Raw genomic sequence first — 17,478 nt, 5'->3', positions numbered from 1 at the left:
AATATTTTAATTCAGGGCTCCAAATTTGCACTTTTCGACATTAACTTTTAGACTGGCCTCATTTAATAAAGAAAACACCTGTCTTAAATCCTGTACATGTTGGTCGAGATTATCACTAGTAATAATGATATCGTCTAAATAGATAAATGTGGACTTTCCAAGAACAGGTCTTAACACAATGTCCATGCATCGCTGAAATGTTGCCGGGGCCCCTGAAAGGCCAAACGGCATACGCAAAAATGCATAAGTGCCAGACTTGGTTATAAAAGCAGTCTTAGGCACGTCCTCAGGCCTAACCCCTATTTGAAAATAACCAGTCGTTAAGTCTAAAGTCGTCATAAATTTGGTTGATTTTATGTTCCTTAAAATTTCTTCTGTGATCGGTAACGGATATACCGGATATTTAGTTATGGAGTTTAATTTACGGTAATCAATAGCGAATCTCCATCTTTTTGGATGCGTCAAAGGATAGTCATTATTTTTCTTACATAAAACCACCGGGCTAGCATAACTACTTGAGATGGGCGTTATGATCTTTTTACGTAGCATATCGGTAATATGCCATTCCATAATTTTTTCCTTATTCTTATCATACCAGTATGGTTCTTGGCGAACTGGCATTGCATCTCCGGTGTCAATACTATGGTTAGTAACCTGAGTAAATCCTGGAATATCACTAAATAACGAAGCAAATTCACTTACCACTTGTCGGATTCTTCCTTGCTCGTCATTAGGGAGGTGGTCAAGTTTTAACATCGGCAGTTCAGCCTTTTCAGTACGAACTGGTTTCATTGTCAGCTTAAGGGACGCTTCATTAAAATCCAGTGTTGCTTGTGCGTCTGAAAGAAAATCTATCCCTAAGATTAAATGTGCTTGCAGATTCTTTACTATAAAAAACATCACCTTTACTTGTTCGTCCTTGATACGGACATATAGCGGTACTTTACCTATACACTTACATAGTTCTCCTTGCGCCGCTAACACTGTCGTGTTATCCGAATTATATATGCGGTATTTCCGAAAATACTTCCTAAAAAATTCTTCTGCCACACAGGAACACTGCGCGCCTGTATCCAGGAGTGCGGTGGCTGGGAAATTATTCACCAACACTTCAATCTTCGGAAGAGTCAAATTTTTCACCATTACTGTATTTAACTTGAAGGAAGAGGGGTTTTCGTGGCCTTCGGATTTCCACACCCTCTCGTCAGCAGAAATCCGTTTTAGTTTAAATTATTTTTCATTTCCGTGCTTTCCTTCTTTTTCCACTGGCCTTGAGACTTTTTTCCTGGGTTGCTATTGAACTGTCGACGTTCGCCGGCTGTTTTTGAATGCTCGGGTTTCCTTGCCCACTGATTCGCTTTGCTTCCGTAGCCGTGTGCTTGAGTTTGCTGTAGTCTTGGCGTACCAAATTGGTTTCGCTGTTGATATTGGCGTCTTCTTTCGACGTCCGCCGTTCTTCTACTTTCAAACTGGATTGCTAGCTCAAATAACTTTTCCAGTGTAGTCGGATTTCTTAATTCAATAAAGTCTTGCACTTGGGGCAGTAACCTCGGCAAAATCACTTGAATTATTTCAGGATCCGGACGGTTTCCATACAAGAGCTTGAAGACGTGAATTTTTCTTAAAATAAAGCTTGAGAGGTTTTCGATTCTTTGTTGATATATACTGAAAAGTTCCGTTTCTAATTTCGCACGATCCCTTACAACAGGGAAGGCTTTTAGTAGGGCAGTCTTGAAATTTTCGTAAGTATAGGTGGGACTTCCTGCTTGACCCAAGAGACTTCTGCCTATACATTTGAACCAGTTAAGCGCTTGGCCTCTCAAAGCGCTGGTAGCTAAGGTAACTTTTTGAAACTCGTGCACGGGGTAGAGCATGAAGTGGTCATCCAATTTTTCCAAAAAACTGGTTACCGGTGAGTTTCCATTAAATGTTGCTTCTGGTTTCATCGAAGCGCGCATGGTCTGGACGATGTAACCAAATCCTTCCAGGGCGGCAGCTGGCATCTCTGGATTCTGAGCCGTTTCTGCAGGCAGCACAGGTTCTTCTTGAAACTCGGCCATGGTTATTCTTCTTCGTTGGGCGCCACTATCAGGGTCAATGTTCCTTCTAACCTTCTTCGGGAACATGCAAGGACCTGACTCGGAACAGAGAGCTTACTAAAGCTATATTCAAAACTGTGGGAAGTAAGCAGGATACACAAGAAGGGTATACTAAACCCTTTATTTTTCTCTATTTACAATGACTTCCGTACTTCGGAATACACCGACCCGCTACTTGGGGTCAAAACGTAAAAGTATAAAAATAAAACTAAACTCTAATTTAACTTTAGAATAATAAACGTGGAAGATTGGCCTTATATTAACAGGAAGCGTATGTAGTACAGAGAACTGTGAACACTACAATACGTTTAAAATTTATCAAGAGGATTAAAACCTCTGGCCTGGAAGGCAACAAGCAACTGCGTAACTTCTAAGGTAAGCGGCCTGCTTCGACTCACTGCTTCCTCTCTCTCGCTTGGCAAAAAGCCACAACTTAAATACTTGGCGTTCGCCAGACAAACTTTGCATAAAAACCTTAACGCTTATAATTCTGGCCGGAAGTAGAAAATAAGAAGTGATAGTAAAGATTTAAAATAAAATAAACGTTAGTAAAACTTAAGATCCTTACAACCTCTGCGAGATTCACAGGAAGTTTTGTATATCGGTGGATTCCTTCTTATTCTTGAATCCCTGATAACGAAATCACAGATGGCCTTGCAAACAAAGGAGCACACTTCTTAACAACTGGATCTATCAGGGTCACTTACTAACATCATTCTCCGCTGCAGGTCTAAAAATTTGAAATATTTATAAGGCAACTCCACAAAGGGCAATCTCTAGTAAAGAGTGAGCTACTCAACGTTTGTTGGACGCTCAGCGTTTCAGTGGACCATGGATGTACGAGTATGTGCTTTGTGACCTATTTCTTTCGATCTGGAACGATGTCTCTAGGAGGAAAGATCTCAATCAAAAATTGGGCTAGTCAATGTAACAATCTATAAGACATCCCAGAGAAAGTTATTAATGCTCTTCCTTTAATCATGGACATAAGTGCCTTTCCACCTAATTCTTTCCATCTGAAATCCTGAAATATCTCCTCTGTCAGGACGCACCTATGTGCATCCTTAATATCCCTCTACTGCTTTGTCTCACATTTTGCTTTGCTTTAAACTAGGAATTCCCAACCCATTTCTTGCATCAACCCTTTTTAAAAATATTTTTCAATGGCCGATAATCAAATGACGCCGAAATACGAAAGTGAAGTTTCTTTTGCTATAACTTTTTGTTTCAACTACTTCTATTTTATGTAAATCACAAACCGTAAACATATATTAATTAATGTATCCATGTAAAAGCATCGAATAATATAATCCGATAACATAAATATAATCCGATAATACAGTTCAGTTAAAAAAATTAATATTAAAACAGTTATAGGTGAGCTACGTTCAGGCGACCGAATGCAATGGCGACGACAACGCGCCAACGCAGTAAATAAATATAAATTAATTACGAGAGACCATCTAGCGTAAAAGCAACAATGGTTTTCTTAATCCATCCCCTTACATTTTTCTGTACAATAGATAGCATAAAACATAATCATAATGCAAATAACTGCATTTATATAATTGGCGGAGGGCCAGCCAATATGTTTTCAGAAACAAAATCACTGATTCTAATTGCACAGAAATTCGATTCTAATTAACGTGACGGCTACGCCTGATTCACTGATGCAATTTCTTTGCAATATTTGGCACAAAATCTCTTAACTTAATTTTTAAATCACTTCGTTCAGAAAGATTCAACTTGTTTCTTGTTTTCCATAGTAAATTAAGGCCTGCTTCTACTAGGTACGAAGAGAGTTAATGTTGCTTCGGTAGCATATTTTATTTGGGGATATTTCTTTCAGATGACTTTAAAATTTCAAAACTTAATGCACTCATGCGTTTTGAACACGGTCTGACTTTGAATATCAGTATACAATTAATTATCAGGTTTATTAAGAACTTTTTTTAATCAGTGGAATCTTGATTATGTCGATCAATTGCCGGTGTATATTCGGTGCCGATGCGCATATAAGTTTTCTGTACCACGCCACGCGCATAGGAAAAATCCGTACTTGTGATTGGACTTTTTTCTGATGACATCATTTTCTCTTGGCGTAATGACGTTTAGACGGGATTCTTACGGATTTGTTTTCGACGAATGACGCACATGAGTGACACGCAAGCATAAAAATTATAGCTTATTTTCTTTGAAAGGAAAACATTTAGCTGCATCGTTCTGCAGATGGCTTCTTGTTTTATGGAATTATAAAATTATGAAATATTTTAAAGATGCTGTGAATATCAGAAGCAATCTTAAGCGCTTAGATTATTTAAACAGTTGAATGAATTTAGTGCAAAAACCAAAACACGACGATCTCGATCCAATTATAAAGGAATTGTGTGCTAGTAAGTATATTATTATTGCAATTTTATTGCATTCTATTCCTTTTACATTGCAGAAAACATTTCTTTTGCAAATGTTATGTTATTTCCATGTTAATGTCCATGTCATTTCTAATATTCTGCTGCATTAACCCTTTCCGGCACGCTACCTTTTAAAGTCGGAGTTTTGATTTAAAAAAAAAAATGGTAGGCAGTCTAATTAAGCCTAGAGGAGTACACAAGTAAAATTTTGTGAAGATAACACTTATCGTTTTAATTCTGTGGGTGTGCCCAAAGTGGCACACTGATTGAATAGAGTGCTGAAACGAGCATTGTTGTCAATGAATTGACCGATGAGATGCGGAGAAACAAAGAATACAGATTCTCAATTGTCCTAGATTATCGGTGAGTCCGCTCTGGGCACACCTAGGCTTCGCCGTTTGATTTTAGGCAAGATTTCAAGGTAAAAATTTAAAACTAATATTGAATAAGGAGATTATCATACAGCCAAAAAAATAACATACAAATTTCTTTTCAAACAATTCCTTTTATACCCTAAAAATCTGGAAGATTTCTTTGAAAAATGAGTGTCTTAAAAAACTAAACATGGCTAAAATATATGGACTGGTTTGTGTTGAGCTGCCATATACTATAAATAAAGAAGGTTCATAGTAACCTATAAATCCTTTCTCATTCAATTTTTCTGTGCGCACAGAAGGAAATTTTTAGGTGTGTCCAGACCGGACACACTGTGCCGCAAAGGGTTAAATAAAAGAAAAACGGGCATTCAGTATTGTCGCTGAATTTTAATACACGTGTATAAGAAAGGAAACTCCCTTCTCTGACAAACACTACTTTTACGCAAAGGTACAAAAATGCATTAAAAAATGGGCAATATTCATAAAGGAATACTATTCAATTTAAAATACATATCTCTCTTTCTCTGTTCCAAATTTATAGTAGTCTAACTTCAAAATTAAATTTTACCTTTTCAGATTGATTATAAATATTGTGAATTTACTGGGTGCTATATTAGCTCCTAATGTTGTGTTTGCTATTTCCGAAACGTAATTCGTCTCATGCTTTCAGAGACTGCATCCGCAGAGAATGGATACATAATTAACATGAAATAATTAATTAATAATCACAACAGTTTGAATATGAAGGGTATTAAATTAAGAATGCATTTATTAAAAATCTCTGAACTTAATACACATTTACAGAGTTAGCACAAGAACTTTTTTTTTTCTTCTAGGGGAATAGAAAAGAAATACATTTTTTATATTACATTTACCACACTACAGTGTTGTAAAAAGTGTAATCTCATAGCAACAAAAATACAACGCTCGTAATAATATTTTCGGTACTGTTATCAAAATATAAACAAACGATATGGAAGTGTACCCTCGAGACCAAGGCAAGCAAAGTCAAGGCGTTCCTAAGCGTAAAGGAAAAGATGGAATCGGAAGCCATATCCAGTCACGAGGAGGAATTTTTCCCTATGAGCGTGGCGCGATACAGAATGCTTATATGCTGCCGGTGCATACTCGATTATGATTATTATTGGCTCCTTCATCGACCCCCGTCGGCTCCGTCGGGAATCCCTGTAGTAAACACTGGGAGGCAAGAGACCACTTAACGAATTTCTGTATTTATTCCTGTCTTTTGAATTGTTTAATACGTATTTTGTCTCATTTTCGTTTGTATGTGTTCTTCTTTGTCTAAGGACCTTTGCCATAAACTTTCAAGTTTTTTAAATAACAAGTATTAAAACTTTATAATATCATAATAAAAATATATAAGATTGAAATTCTTTTTTCTTTTCCTGTTAGTGTTATAGACACGTTCTGAAGTTGGAACCTACCAATGAGAAAGCCCTTCACAATTTATGCGTGGTCTATTTTGAACGTCAGGATTACGAAACAGCGGAGGAATGCTTCCTCCAAACTTTAGCCATCTATCCAGGGGTCTCTTACATCAGACATCATCTGGATGTCGTGAGGAATATCCTGAAAGAAGGCCACAACAGAATCTTTGATCACTTAACTGCTTCTCACTCTGTCAGCTGACTACCATGAATGTTGTGAATCTCAACCTGAGCTTGAACCTTGCAGACTTCATAGGAAGTAAAAGCTGCCTGAATTTAAAAAAATCGGATGTACTCCATTGAAGATGACTTGAAATTCTGGTTTGCAGCTGGAGGAGACTGGATTTAAATTTGGTTCGTAATGTCCCAGTTCCGACTTTCTGGAGGTGACAACAAAAATCGAGCCATTTCAGCCTTTTTTCCCTCTTCTGCAGGTGTTCTGGATGAGAACGTCAAAAACCGTATTATGTTTCTATTTTTAACATTTTTTTTTACAATTGGGGGAAGACGTTGGAGAAGGGGGACATTATAAGCTAAAATTAGTACGTACCTTTTTTCGTAAAACTGAAAAAGGGAGGCTTATTAAAATGAAAATAATAATAATAATAATTATTTTAGCCTTAAGAAGCCTACCTTTTCCGGCTTTTCTTGTTTCTCGCAAACTCATGCCGGCGAAATTTAAAACGTACGAATTTTATCGTATAATGTCTCCCTCTTCCAATGTCTTCGCACCAACTGTAATAAAAACAACACCGTAAGTTAAACTGTAATAAAAGTTCTGTATTCGACAGATGGTTGTAAAGAACCCATTATCCTATATGGCTTAATATTCTCATTTATGATGAAACTTATATTTTTAAAAAATCTGTAATGTAATTAATCTATTTAATTAAAAACTTGGATAGCAGTAGTACTGACGATTTCCAGGATTTCTCGTAACATTGTATTTTTAATACAGATATTAATGCTGTCCAGATCCTCAAAAGTTTTCATTCTTCGCTTTCAGTGTTTCAATTTTCGCTTTCAATGTTTCAGTTTTCAAAATGTAGAATTCTCAAACTATTTTTAGCTGCGACTGTTCTTTAGAAATTGACATAATCTTATTTCAAGATAATGATAATGCTGAATTGCAGTCAAATTTTTTTTTTTAAATAAACTTTTTTTAATGTAATCACCGATGTTATTAATGGCTTATCTACTCAGGGCCTAAACTCACTTTAAAATATGATATCAGTTTATATATATCTCACAGACACGTGACCTTTTGTCACGCTTTCGGATTTAACGCTGACTTTGGAAAGGCTGAAATGGGAGTCTTTAGCATCTGTATTATCAAGTGAGGCGGAAATGGCACGATTTTTAAAATAGCCTAAAACGGGACATAACAAACTTGTGTACTGCAATCGGGGAAAAAACTTGAAACATTTCCGTGAGAAACATTGAATTAAAGTTGAGAAAAATTTAAATTTTTGCTGCATAAAGTAACATTTGGATCTACTCACTGCAGTTTTGTGATGTCGTCATCATAATGAAGTATGTGATTCCCCGTAATTAATTTCATATTATTTAATTACTAACTGCACGATCCATGAGCTAGTGGTTGTATTTCTCTCTGTCCTTTATTTAAAATGTATAATAATTTATTCATTCATTTTATACTGTAACCTGTAAAAAATGATATTTTCAAGAGAAACATGTATTAAAAATATTTAAGGAAATGGTTTAACTTTTTGAATATTTTTCACACTTGTGAATTTTACTATGTCACTGTAACCTTTGCTTGAATGGTACTAAAGTCTCTCCAGTTCTAGTAATCTGGAAACCGATGAGAAATAAACAGGTAGCCTTGAAATTCATTTTTTTTAATTTTAGGAAGTTTTTGTTTTTATTTCCTGCCTGGTTTTAAATTTGGTATCAAATACATGAGTAAAATTCAATTCTAACTGTGAATTTCATACCTAATTAAGCTTCTTATTTCAAATATATTGTTACGAAATGTTAAGGCGCGGTAAGGTAGCTTCCCCGCAAAGCAATTTTAGGATTGCCACATTTGGCGAGAACTCTCCCATTTGGCGACAAAATTGGCGATATACCATGGACGGATGGAGAACCTTCTGGAAAGAATTCTTACCGGTTTAGCCCAGAATGTTCCCGAACACAAGCCGAAAGCTATATAAACCCTGCTGGTCCGCAGTCAGTGTGTCTCAGAGTGTGTCTCGTCTAGCGTGCCGTGCGGAGTCGATCGAGTTTACAGCCGGGCAACGAGTGCCGAGTGAGTCGTCGAGTGCACCAAAGGAGTCTGTAAAAACACGTGTATCGCGGTTAGTGCATCGTCAAGAGTGCGTGTTGAGCTCCGGGAACGACTGAACCGAAGAGTCAGGAGCTGTGCTCTGTGTGTCGTCGAGTGCATCGCGAGTTGTAGCGTGGAGAGTCTCGAGAGTACGTGGAGTTCCGAGAACGACCAAGCACAGTCGGGAGCTTTACTCCGGAAAGCAGAGCCGAATGCTTTGCAGGAAGCTGTCTCCATCGTGATAGCCTGATAACCTGAAGGCTGTGTCCCTGATCGTGTCAGCGTGTTTATAGTAGATCTACGATGACTGTAAAAACACGTGTTATTGGAGCTGTTCTCTGATTAATATTGGCTAAATAAAGTGTGCTTCGATACTTCATCAAGTGTCGTCGTTATTCACTCCAAATCTACGAAACCCGTACGAACGTGAAGGAAGGATATAACGTAACAACTGGTGTCAGAAGTAGGATAACGTAACAATATTATAACTTCATAAGTTTTACGTAATTAAAATTTTTGAACGTTATTTCTACCTACATATTACGATACACATTGCTTTCAGGTACTATGTTTCCATACCGTGCTCAAAAGCTTTATGTGTTTGAGAAATTAACCCAGCAAAATGACTCTTTTACCCTTGGCTGGTGTGCACAATGCGTCTATAAGGTTACAGAATTGAAACGGCATATTGCACAAAGTTAAGAAATTAACGTACGCGGTCACCTCACAAGTCTCGGTCTAAAGGTCAATGACATCAAGTCGAGCCTTTAAAAGTTATGATACGAGTGCTCTAATATTACATACGCAATAACTTTTACAGAAGTGTCTCTAATACTTGACTTAATAAAAAATCATAATTTCAAAACCAGCGTCAGAAGATTTTAGCGATCTGCGCTGTGTCTGTCATGAAAAACTCTCAGCTTCAGAAGGCTGACAAACAAATGAATCTACTGCTCCTCTGATAGCGTTTTCAACTATAACGAATCAGAGGACATGAAACACAACGAAAATATTTAAAGGCTAAATTAGTCTTCAAAATATACCCGAACAGTACAGTAGAACGCTCTGAAATTATTAATTAGAGACTCTTGCTAATAGCAAGATCTTCGCATAATGAAGACAATTATCTTGTACTTACTTTTAAAAACATCTATGTAATTCTTCTATGCATACTGATTATTAATTTGCCTTTGATGTTGTTAGCAGTCGTGCGTCTTGGTCTCTCGGAGAAGGTTACACCCGAAAACATCGCGGACCGAAAACGTCGCGGAGAAAACAACGAAGGTGAAAACTTCGGGGTACAAAATATCGTGGGAGAAAATAAAGCAAAGAGAAAACCTCGCAGTTCTAAAACATCGTGGTACAAAATATCGTCGTCGAAAATAAAACGGTTAAAAAACTTCGCAGTTTTAAAACATCGTCGTCAAAAATATCTGGTAAAATTAAAGCACCTACAAATCATCGCATGGCGATAACATCGCAGACATGCGTTTTAAGGCTTTAATAATTGTAAATGGATATTTGCATAATGATTTGTGACCGCAAGATGGAAAGAAGGATAATTTTCGCATTCATATTTTTTATTAACTGATAAATTTTTAAAAAACAAAACAAGAAATTTAAATAAAACAAGAAATAATTTTCACTATAAGAGTATCAGATTAACAAAAGTGAAGAAAATAATCTCATAATTAACTTAGCAATTTTTTATAAATAAGGTCATGCAGTTATTTAATCTTTCTTTTTCTATTTGTTTTTAGATTATACTTTTCATAAAAAATTACCAGTAAAACTTTAGAAAAAATAATTTATTAATGATTTTTGTTAGTTAACTATGTCAGTTTAAAATTCTATTAGGTGCTACTAATTGTCTATGCTTAAGTTTCCATTTTACATTTTCAACACATATTTATTAGTTAATAGAAAATATGGAATTAAAAATTATCCTTCTTTACTTCTTGCGCTCACAAATCATTATGCGAGTTTTTACAATTATTAAATTTTACTGTAATTAAAGCCTGAAAAACTCATGCCTGCGATGTTATCGTCATGCGATGTTTTGTAGGTACTCTATTTTTTACCACGTATTTTCGTCAACGAATTTTTTAAATTTCGAAGTTTTTGAACCGCATTATTTTCGACGACGATGTTTGGTGCCACGATGTTTTAGAACTGCGAAGTTTTCTTTTTGCTTTATTTTCTCCCACGATGTTTTCGCCCTGCATTGTTTTCTCCGCGACGTTTTCGTCCACGATGTTTTCGGCGAACACCCTCGGGGAGAGGTGTCTGAAGAAAAGAGCCTGCATTGAAAATATTAGTTTATCATAAAAATGCACTACCAAGAATCAGTCCCTAAATTATTGTTGATTAAAATAGCTTTTAATCAACTAAATCACTAATGAGCTAAATAACACTTAATAGTTTGGCAATCCTTTCTATTGAAAATGCAGTAGCTAAGAACATGAATTTTGATAAAGCTATCCAAAAGCTCAGAAAATCAAAGCTCGGGAAAAAAAAAAAAAAAAAAAAATTTGATTTTTTTTTTTTTTTTTTTTTTGTTGGCAAAATAGTTAAAAGACTTTTTTAAATATCAAAAGTGGCAGATTAAAGCTTTTTTTAAATATATGTTTGCCTGCTAGATATATAAGCTATTTTTCTTTAGTCTTAAGATTTTTTGTTTCCCAAATCATTTAAACTAGTATTTAATTTTAATTAAATGTTAATTATAAATAAAATTCCAACAAGGGGGACCATACAGATATTTCCGGTCCGGATCTCTATAGCTGCAGGTATGCCACTGGTTGTTATGAAATTCAGTGTCTCGCACAGTTTAGAATAGATTTGTTTGAACTCGGTGTTGCAGTTGTACACGCAACTTAAACAACGCCAGTAGCTCCAATGGATCAAGCCTCAAAACTTCCGTGCAAGCAAAAATTCATTTTAATCTTATAGTAAAAGATAACAAATGATTAGTTAACATGTGTAGAAAACATTGGATATTTCGACTCAGGAAACATGAAAATCAACTATCCCCTACCTTAGATTTGAACCAGAGATTTTCCAGTTGGTGACATTTACAGTTAACTACTTACAACAGGAGAGCACGCACAAAAAATGCAATAATTGCTGACATTATTCCCCCACTTAAAAAAAAGGCAACTGGAGAGCAGTATATATATATATATATATATATATCATAGTCGTGTGGAAATGAATTAAAGTTTACTACATCTTAGTTCAGGCAACACTACAGAATATATTTCGAAACACAAAACATGAAAAAAACATGCTGTACGCTTGCTGGGTTTCGAACTACGAATCTTTCAGTTTTTAACTTTCGGGGTTTACCGCTAACGCCACAGAGCACGCAAGGAGTAGTACAATAAATCCATACATTCCTCTCATCCGTTGGAAGGCAATTATGGAAAAGTTTAAGATACAACACATAAAATCCAGATGGTGACGAGTTATCGTCCGTTCTACTTCAGTTCGGGTAACAGTAAATATACTGTTACCCGAACTGAACATAACTGGTCTTCTATACCCTCGCATCTTCCAACTAGTAGTGGTATAGGAAGAAGTGAGCGGGACACCAGAATTTTAACAATAGTCGTATAGCATAATCCCACCAAAGTTTTTCAGGGAGAACAATCCGTGGGCGGCCCGAGGGTCTCCAACCCCTTCCTTTGCCATCAAACTCTTGAGACGACTATTGGCCAGCCGTGTTTTTTAAAGCACCCTTGCTGCACAGATACTATACGTTTAAAACATCCATGCCATCTCTGGGTCCATCAGTATGGTGTCACTGACTACTATACCGGCTGGGCGCTTTTCTAACTGGCAGATATGTGACTACGTAACATCACGAAAGCATGTACGCGGATATGATAATTCCTTATATATATTGATACTAAGCTATGGTGAATAGATTTGCCAAAATTCATCGCAGAATTTCAAAAAAAATTGCGTTCAGCTATGTTCCTGACTTCATCTTTAAATTATTTAAAACTGATTACAATTGCTGACGTTCTGAATTCATCAGTAGTATTATAAGTATGATAAAAATAAACAGTTACGAAGCTGGAAACATTTTCACTTCTCAAGTAAGCACACTCTGTCACAAAAATATATATGCACCCAGAAGGAAAAGAACTACTATCACGAATTTTAGCATATGTGTAGTGTATGATAAGATAAACAAATGATAACAAATTTAGAACAAAAGATTGCTGTATTAAGAAGTTGCGGCATGGATAAGGTTACAAATCAGTAAGTAGTATAAGTACCTCTGGCAGCTATGCAAGCCAAACACGACGTGCCATCGAATCAAGTAGGTCATCTATGACCCTGGCAGAAGATTATGCAATAAGCTTTGCAACTGGGAAGTTAAAACCGGGACGGGTGCAGTTGCTTTCCAACCATGTCTCAAACGTGCTCTATTGGCAAGAGGTCTGGTAACCTGACAGGCCACGGGAGTACATCATGGCCTTGAAGACATTGTTGGGAGAGCCGCGCAGTATGTGGACGAGCGTTGTGTTGATGATAAATGGAACCTGGGCCACTTGATAGCATAGGTAGTGCAATCGGCAATGTCGTCCACTTAACTGCGAGCCATCCTAGTGCCTTGAAGGATGACTAGAGGTGATCATGTGTCCCAACAAATTTCTCCTTACACTGTCACACCTTGTGTAATCGCCATATGCTGGTCGACCAGAAATGCCAAATCGGATCGCTGGCCTGGCCGCATCCACACACGTGTGTGTTAGTCATCAGCACTGAGACTGAATCGGGATTCATCGCTTAGTGTAGAACCTTAGGTCGCAGGTTCATGCAACGGCGTTTCAGTCACATTCAGACTTGCCCGAGTTCGGAAAAAATTCAGTCGATATTGCCTAAGATGTGGGGTCAGTGGTAGGAGTCTTAATGGACGTCGGCAGCATATATCAGCGTCGCTCAGTCGTCTTCCGAATGGTTTCCCATCATACAACCGGATGCCTGGTAAATGGCGTCAAATCGATGCTACCAACGTTGTTGGTGCGAAAGTGGCTGCTCTTATGATTGCGCGATCCTCGCTATCATTTGTGTTCCTGTGACGCCCTGACCCTTCGCAACGGTGAATTATCCCTTCCGTGATCCCTCCAACACCTAGCAACTACCATATTGTTCCGACCGAGGTGGCGGCCGATACGCCTGTTCGACTAACCTGCTTCTCTGAGGCCTACTATACACCCCTTCTCAAACGTCCGACAACTATTCGTACTGCCGCCGGTTACGTGTTAGACGCATCTGTAGTCACAATACTGTCCATCCAAATCGGTAGATTCGTTTCATTAACCCTACGGCACGAGCAATCATGCTGTCATCTCACCCAGTTGCGCGTCTCATATGCGCATAGCGCATTTAACCTCATCTCATTGGCGTCGAAATGTAAATGATTTTCAAATCTCCTAGGCTGCTATCACACGTCGGTTTGTTTCGAAAGAACAACTGTTTGGAACAATTTTTCTGCTTTGTCACAACAGCCAATCACCACAGCTCGCTTTCGGGTTAACACAGTGGAAACTGATTCTCCATTACAAACAAGCTAACAGCAATCGGCGCTGGTACCTGATTGGTTGAAAACGAACAACTTGCAACTTTTTTCGAAAGGAAGGAAAAAGTCGCACGTCTTTCTTTCAATAGTAAACCAGGCAGAAAAATTATCCAAAACAGTTGTTCGTGTGAAACAAACGCCGTGTGATATGGGCCTTACCAGACTACATTCTTGTTGAGTTTCGTGATTGTGGCTTCTAGAGAGCTTCTGAGTACATATATTTTTTGTAACAGAGTGTATATACAGGTATCCCTCTCATTGCACGTTTTGCTTTTGCATGATAAGTAAATTGCGAAACTCCGCGTATAGCATGCCAATATAGTTTCATTCTAGCATATTTATGAATAGACTCTTTTGCCAAAACATCGAAGCACCATAAAGGAAGTGGGCCCACCAGCGGCCGAGCGGTAAAGTCGCTGAACACTGGTAGTTCGGTCCGAGGTTCGAATCCCGACGAACACATAAAATCCGAGGTTCCGAGGTCCGAGGTTCGAAATCCGAACGGGCTGGCTGCATGGGCGTTTTCGTGGTTTTCCCCATGTGTAACGTGTATACGAGCCAGTTTCCCTTAGAAAGTCCTCCACGAAGGCATCCCTCCTCTTAGGCAGATAGCCCTAGTGTGCTTTGCCAGAATTTAAATACACCAATACACCATAAAAGAAGTGGTTGTTTTTGATGAAACAGAATATGTGTATAGCTCATACACAGATAATAAAATGATTAAAAAATTAAGGTCATAGTACCTGTTCACGGCTCACATTCACCCACTGAGTGTTCAAATTTAGTAGTTGGTCGAACCGCCCCTGGCGGCAATGCATACTTGAATTCGTCGAGGCAAGGATAGGTGGAGGTTCCTAATGTCATCCTGCAACGTATTCTGCCAGGCATTCATCAGTTGTCGCTCCAGATCTACGATATTTTGTGGTGTATGAGTCTTTCGGCCTACCATGTCCAGACATGCTGGATTGGTGAAAGATCTGGTGACCTTGCTGGCCAAGGAAGAGTATCAACCTCGCGGAGACATTCCAGAGATATACGAGCGGTATGTGGTCGGGCATTATCTTGTTGGGAAATGGCCCCAGGATGACGTGCCATGAAGGGTAATACAACCAGCCGCAGGATGGTATCAACATATCGTTGAGCTGTTAAAGATGTACGGAGGATGACTGAAGATGACCTGCTGTCATAAGAAATAGCGTCCCACACCATCACAGCAGGGGTTATGGCTTTATGCCGTTGTAAAATAAAGGCTGATTGGCACCGCTGGCCCCGTCCTCTCCAGACATAAACATGGTGGTCATAAGCTTCAAGACTGAAACGGGATTCATCGCTGAACACTATACGATGCCAATCTGATGGCAGCCAAGATGATCGGCTGCGACACCACTCCAGATGACTCCGCCGATGTTGTGGAGTCAAAGGCAAACGTCTTAAAGGGGTCTGTGAGCGTAACCCCGCCTCAGACAAGCGCCGTGAGATGGTGAACGATACCACGGGGAGGTATAGATGTGGCTGTAGTGCGTTGAAAAGTCGACAATGATACCGTTAGGGTGGTTCGTGCCTGACGGACAATCATCCTGTCTTGCCTCGCATTTGTGCTCCTTGGTCTTCCCAGAGCCTTCATTTCGTCGGCAATTTCCTTTTAGCAACAAGGAGACAAAAATATAAATGTTGATTCCTTTGTTAAAAAAACAAAAGGCGTTTAAAGTCGCAAAAAAAATTAATTTAAATGAGGCAACATTAATGAGAGCGATCCATTAAAAAAAGTAATATTTTTTAAAAAATTTTCGGAACTCATCTCTCTCATTTTGTATTGTTTATTAATCTCGTATATCACGGTTTCAGACAACACGTTATTTTTCATGAACTGCTCTAGCGTGTTATAGGAGGGATAAACTGTACTAATATTATTTCCAGTGCCGAAACGGGCAAACCAGTAACCGAACGGTTAAGTCACTGGAGTTCTGACCTGAGTTCGATTCCAGGGGAGCGGGCTGGCTGCATGGACTTTTTCTTGGTTTTCCCCATATGCAAGGTGTATATGAGCCATTTCCCATTAGACATTCCTGCACGAAGACATCCTTCCTCTTAGGCAGATGGCCCAAGTGTGCTTTAGCGAAATCAGATAAACTGAAAGGAATTGTCTCAATAACAATATAATAGTTAGTAGCTCCCTTTTTTCCTGTTCTAAACGTATTTATTGTATTAATATCCTCTATGACGATTTTCGCATTTCAGATGTGTGAGTTTGATTTTCTTTTTCTAAGAAATGAAAGTTCTACAAGAGTTATTATTATTATTATTATTAGAGAGAATCTGAGCAAAAAATTTCACGGCGCTGATATAAAGCCTCGAAAATCCGCCATGGTACTGGGACCAATTTTTTATTTCCTTGGAGAAATGTTTCTTTTTTGATTAGATATAAATCCTACTGTAACGAGGTTTCCCGCGAATTTGCTTATACTAGATACTGCCTGAAGAATTTTGATCAAAGCTTTCACTCTCCTCTACAAACGAAAATCAGATATCCCCAAAAGAAGCTTTACGGCAACTTTGTTCGAAACTTTCTTTCAGTCAAATTGATTTGATAGGAAAAAGGTATACAAAAATAAAGCTGCAGATGAACATAGATAACTTTTTATTTATTTCTGTCTTTTTTAAATTTCTAGCTCTTAACATTGTGCTTTCAGTATCTCTGCAGTAAGATTATTCTGGAAAAAAATGCTAAACAAACAATTATTCCCACACAAAACAAAAAATACAATTTTCGTTAACATTAACACTGTCACAAAGTGTGGATTTATAATACAACTTATTCTGCTTAGATGTATGATGAAAAATTCGTAAAATAAAAATACTAATTTTAATGACAAAATTTCCCTAACAAAGTTAACAAAAGCTCTGATGTTTACAAATTAATACGGGTTATATATATATACCGTATACATAAAATTCCTTACATGCACTTCATTTTCGCAGCCATTGGTCGTAGACGTATAACTTCCAGTTTTTAAATAATCCAAAGATTCAAGTTTTCGCATTTTTAAATTAAAAAATTAATTCATTTTGTATGAAATACTAAAGTTTTTGCGTTTTTCCTGTTCCTATACTATAAAGGAATTTTTTTTTACTTGTTACAAAAAATAAAGTACGCAAAGTTTCGCTCCTATGTTCCTGAAGTTTAGCGGTTTGTCTCCTATTCACTTATAAGATTGTACTTGATCTTAACTTAAAACTGAATCCTATAACCCTACTAGGCA

At 37.7% G+C, this 17,478-nt stretch overlaps 1 protein-coding gene across 4 annotated transcripts in view; it reads left to right on the top strand.

Annotated features, from left to right (window-relative positions):
* Nucleotides 1-8,168, top strand: part of LOC118192354 (protein O-mannosyl-transferase TMTC3-like) — a 495,624-nt gene extending 487,456 nt beyond the window's left edge. For all 4 annotated transcript variants that reach the window (XM_085815135.1, XM_085815132.1, XM_085815133.1 and 1 more), the window contains one exon: nt 6,301-8,168. In XM_085815135.1, the coding sequence (XP_085671261.1) occupies nt 6,301-6,537 (237 nt within the window). In that variant the 3' untranslated portion in view covers nt 6,538-8,168. The remainder of the gene's footprint in view (nt 1-6,300) is intronic.
* The last annotated feature ends 9,310 nt before the right edge of the window (nt 8,169-17,478 follow it).

The sequence above is a fragment of the Stegodyphus dumicola genome, chromosome 4 (assembly GCF_044657685.1).
Source record: "Stegodyphus dumicola isolate Sdum_Otavi_A_Nest chromosome 4, ASM4465768v1".
Taxonomy (NCBI): domain Eukaryota; kingdom Metazoa; phylum Arthropoda; class Arachnida; order Araneae; family Eresidae; genus Stegodyphus; species Stegodyphus dumicola.
Note: the sequence above shows the minus strand (reverse complement) of the source record. Positions and strands in the feature narration are given on the sequence as shown.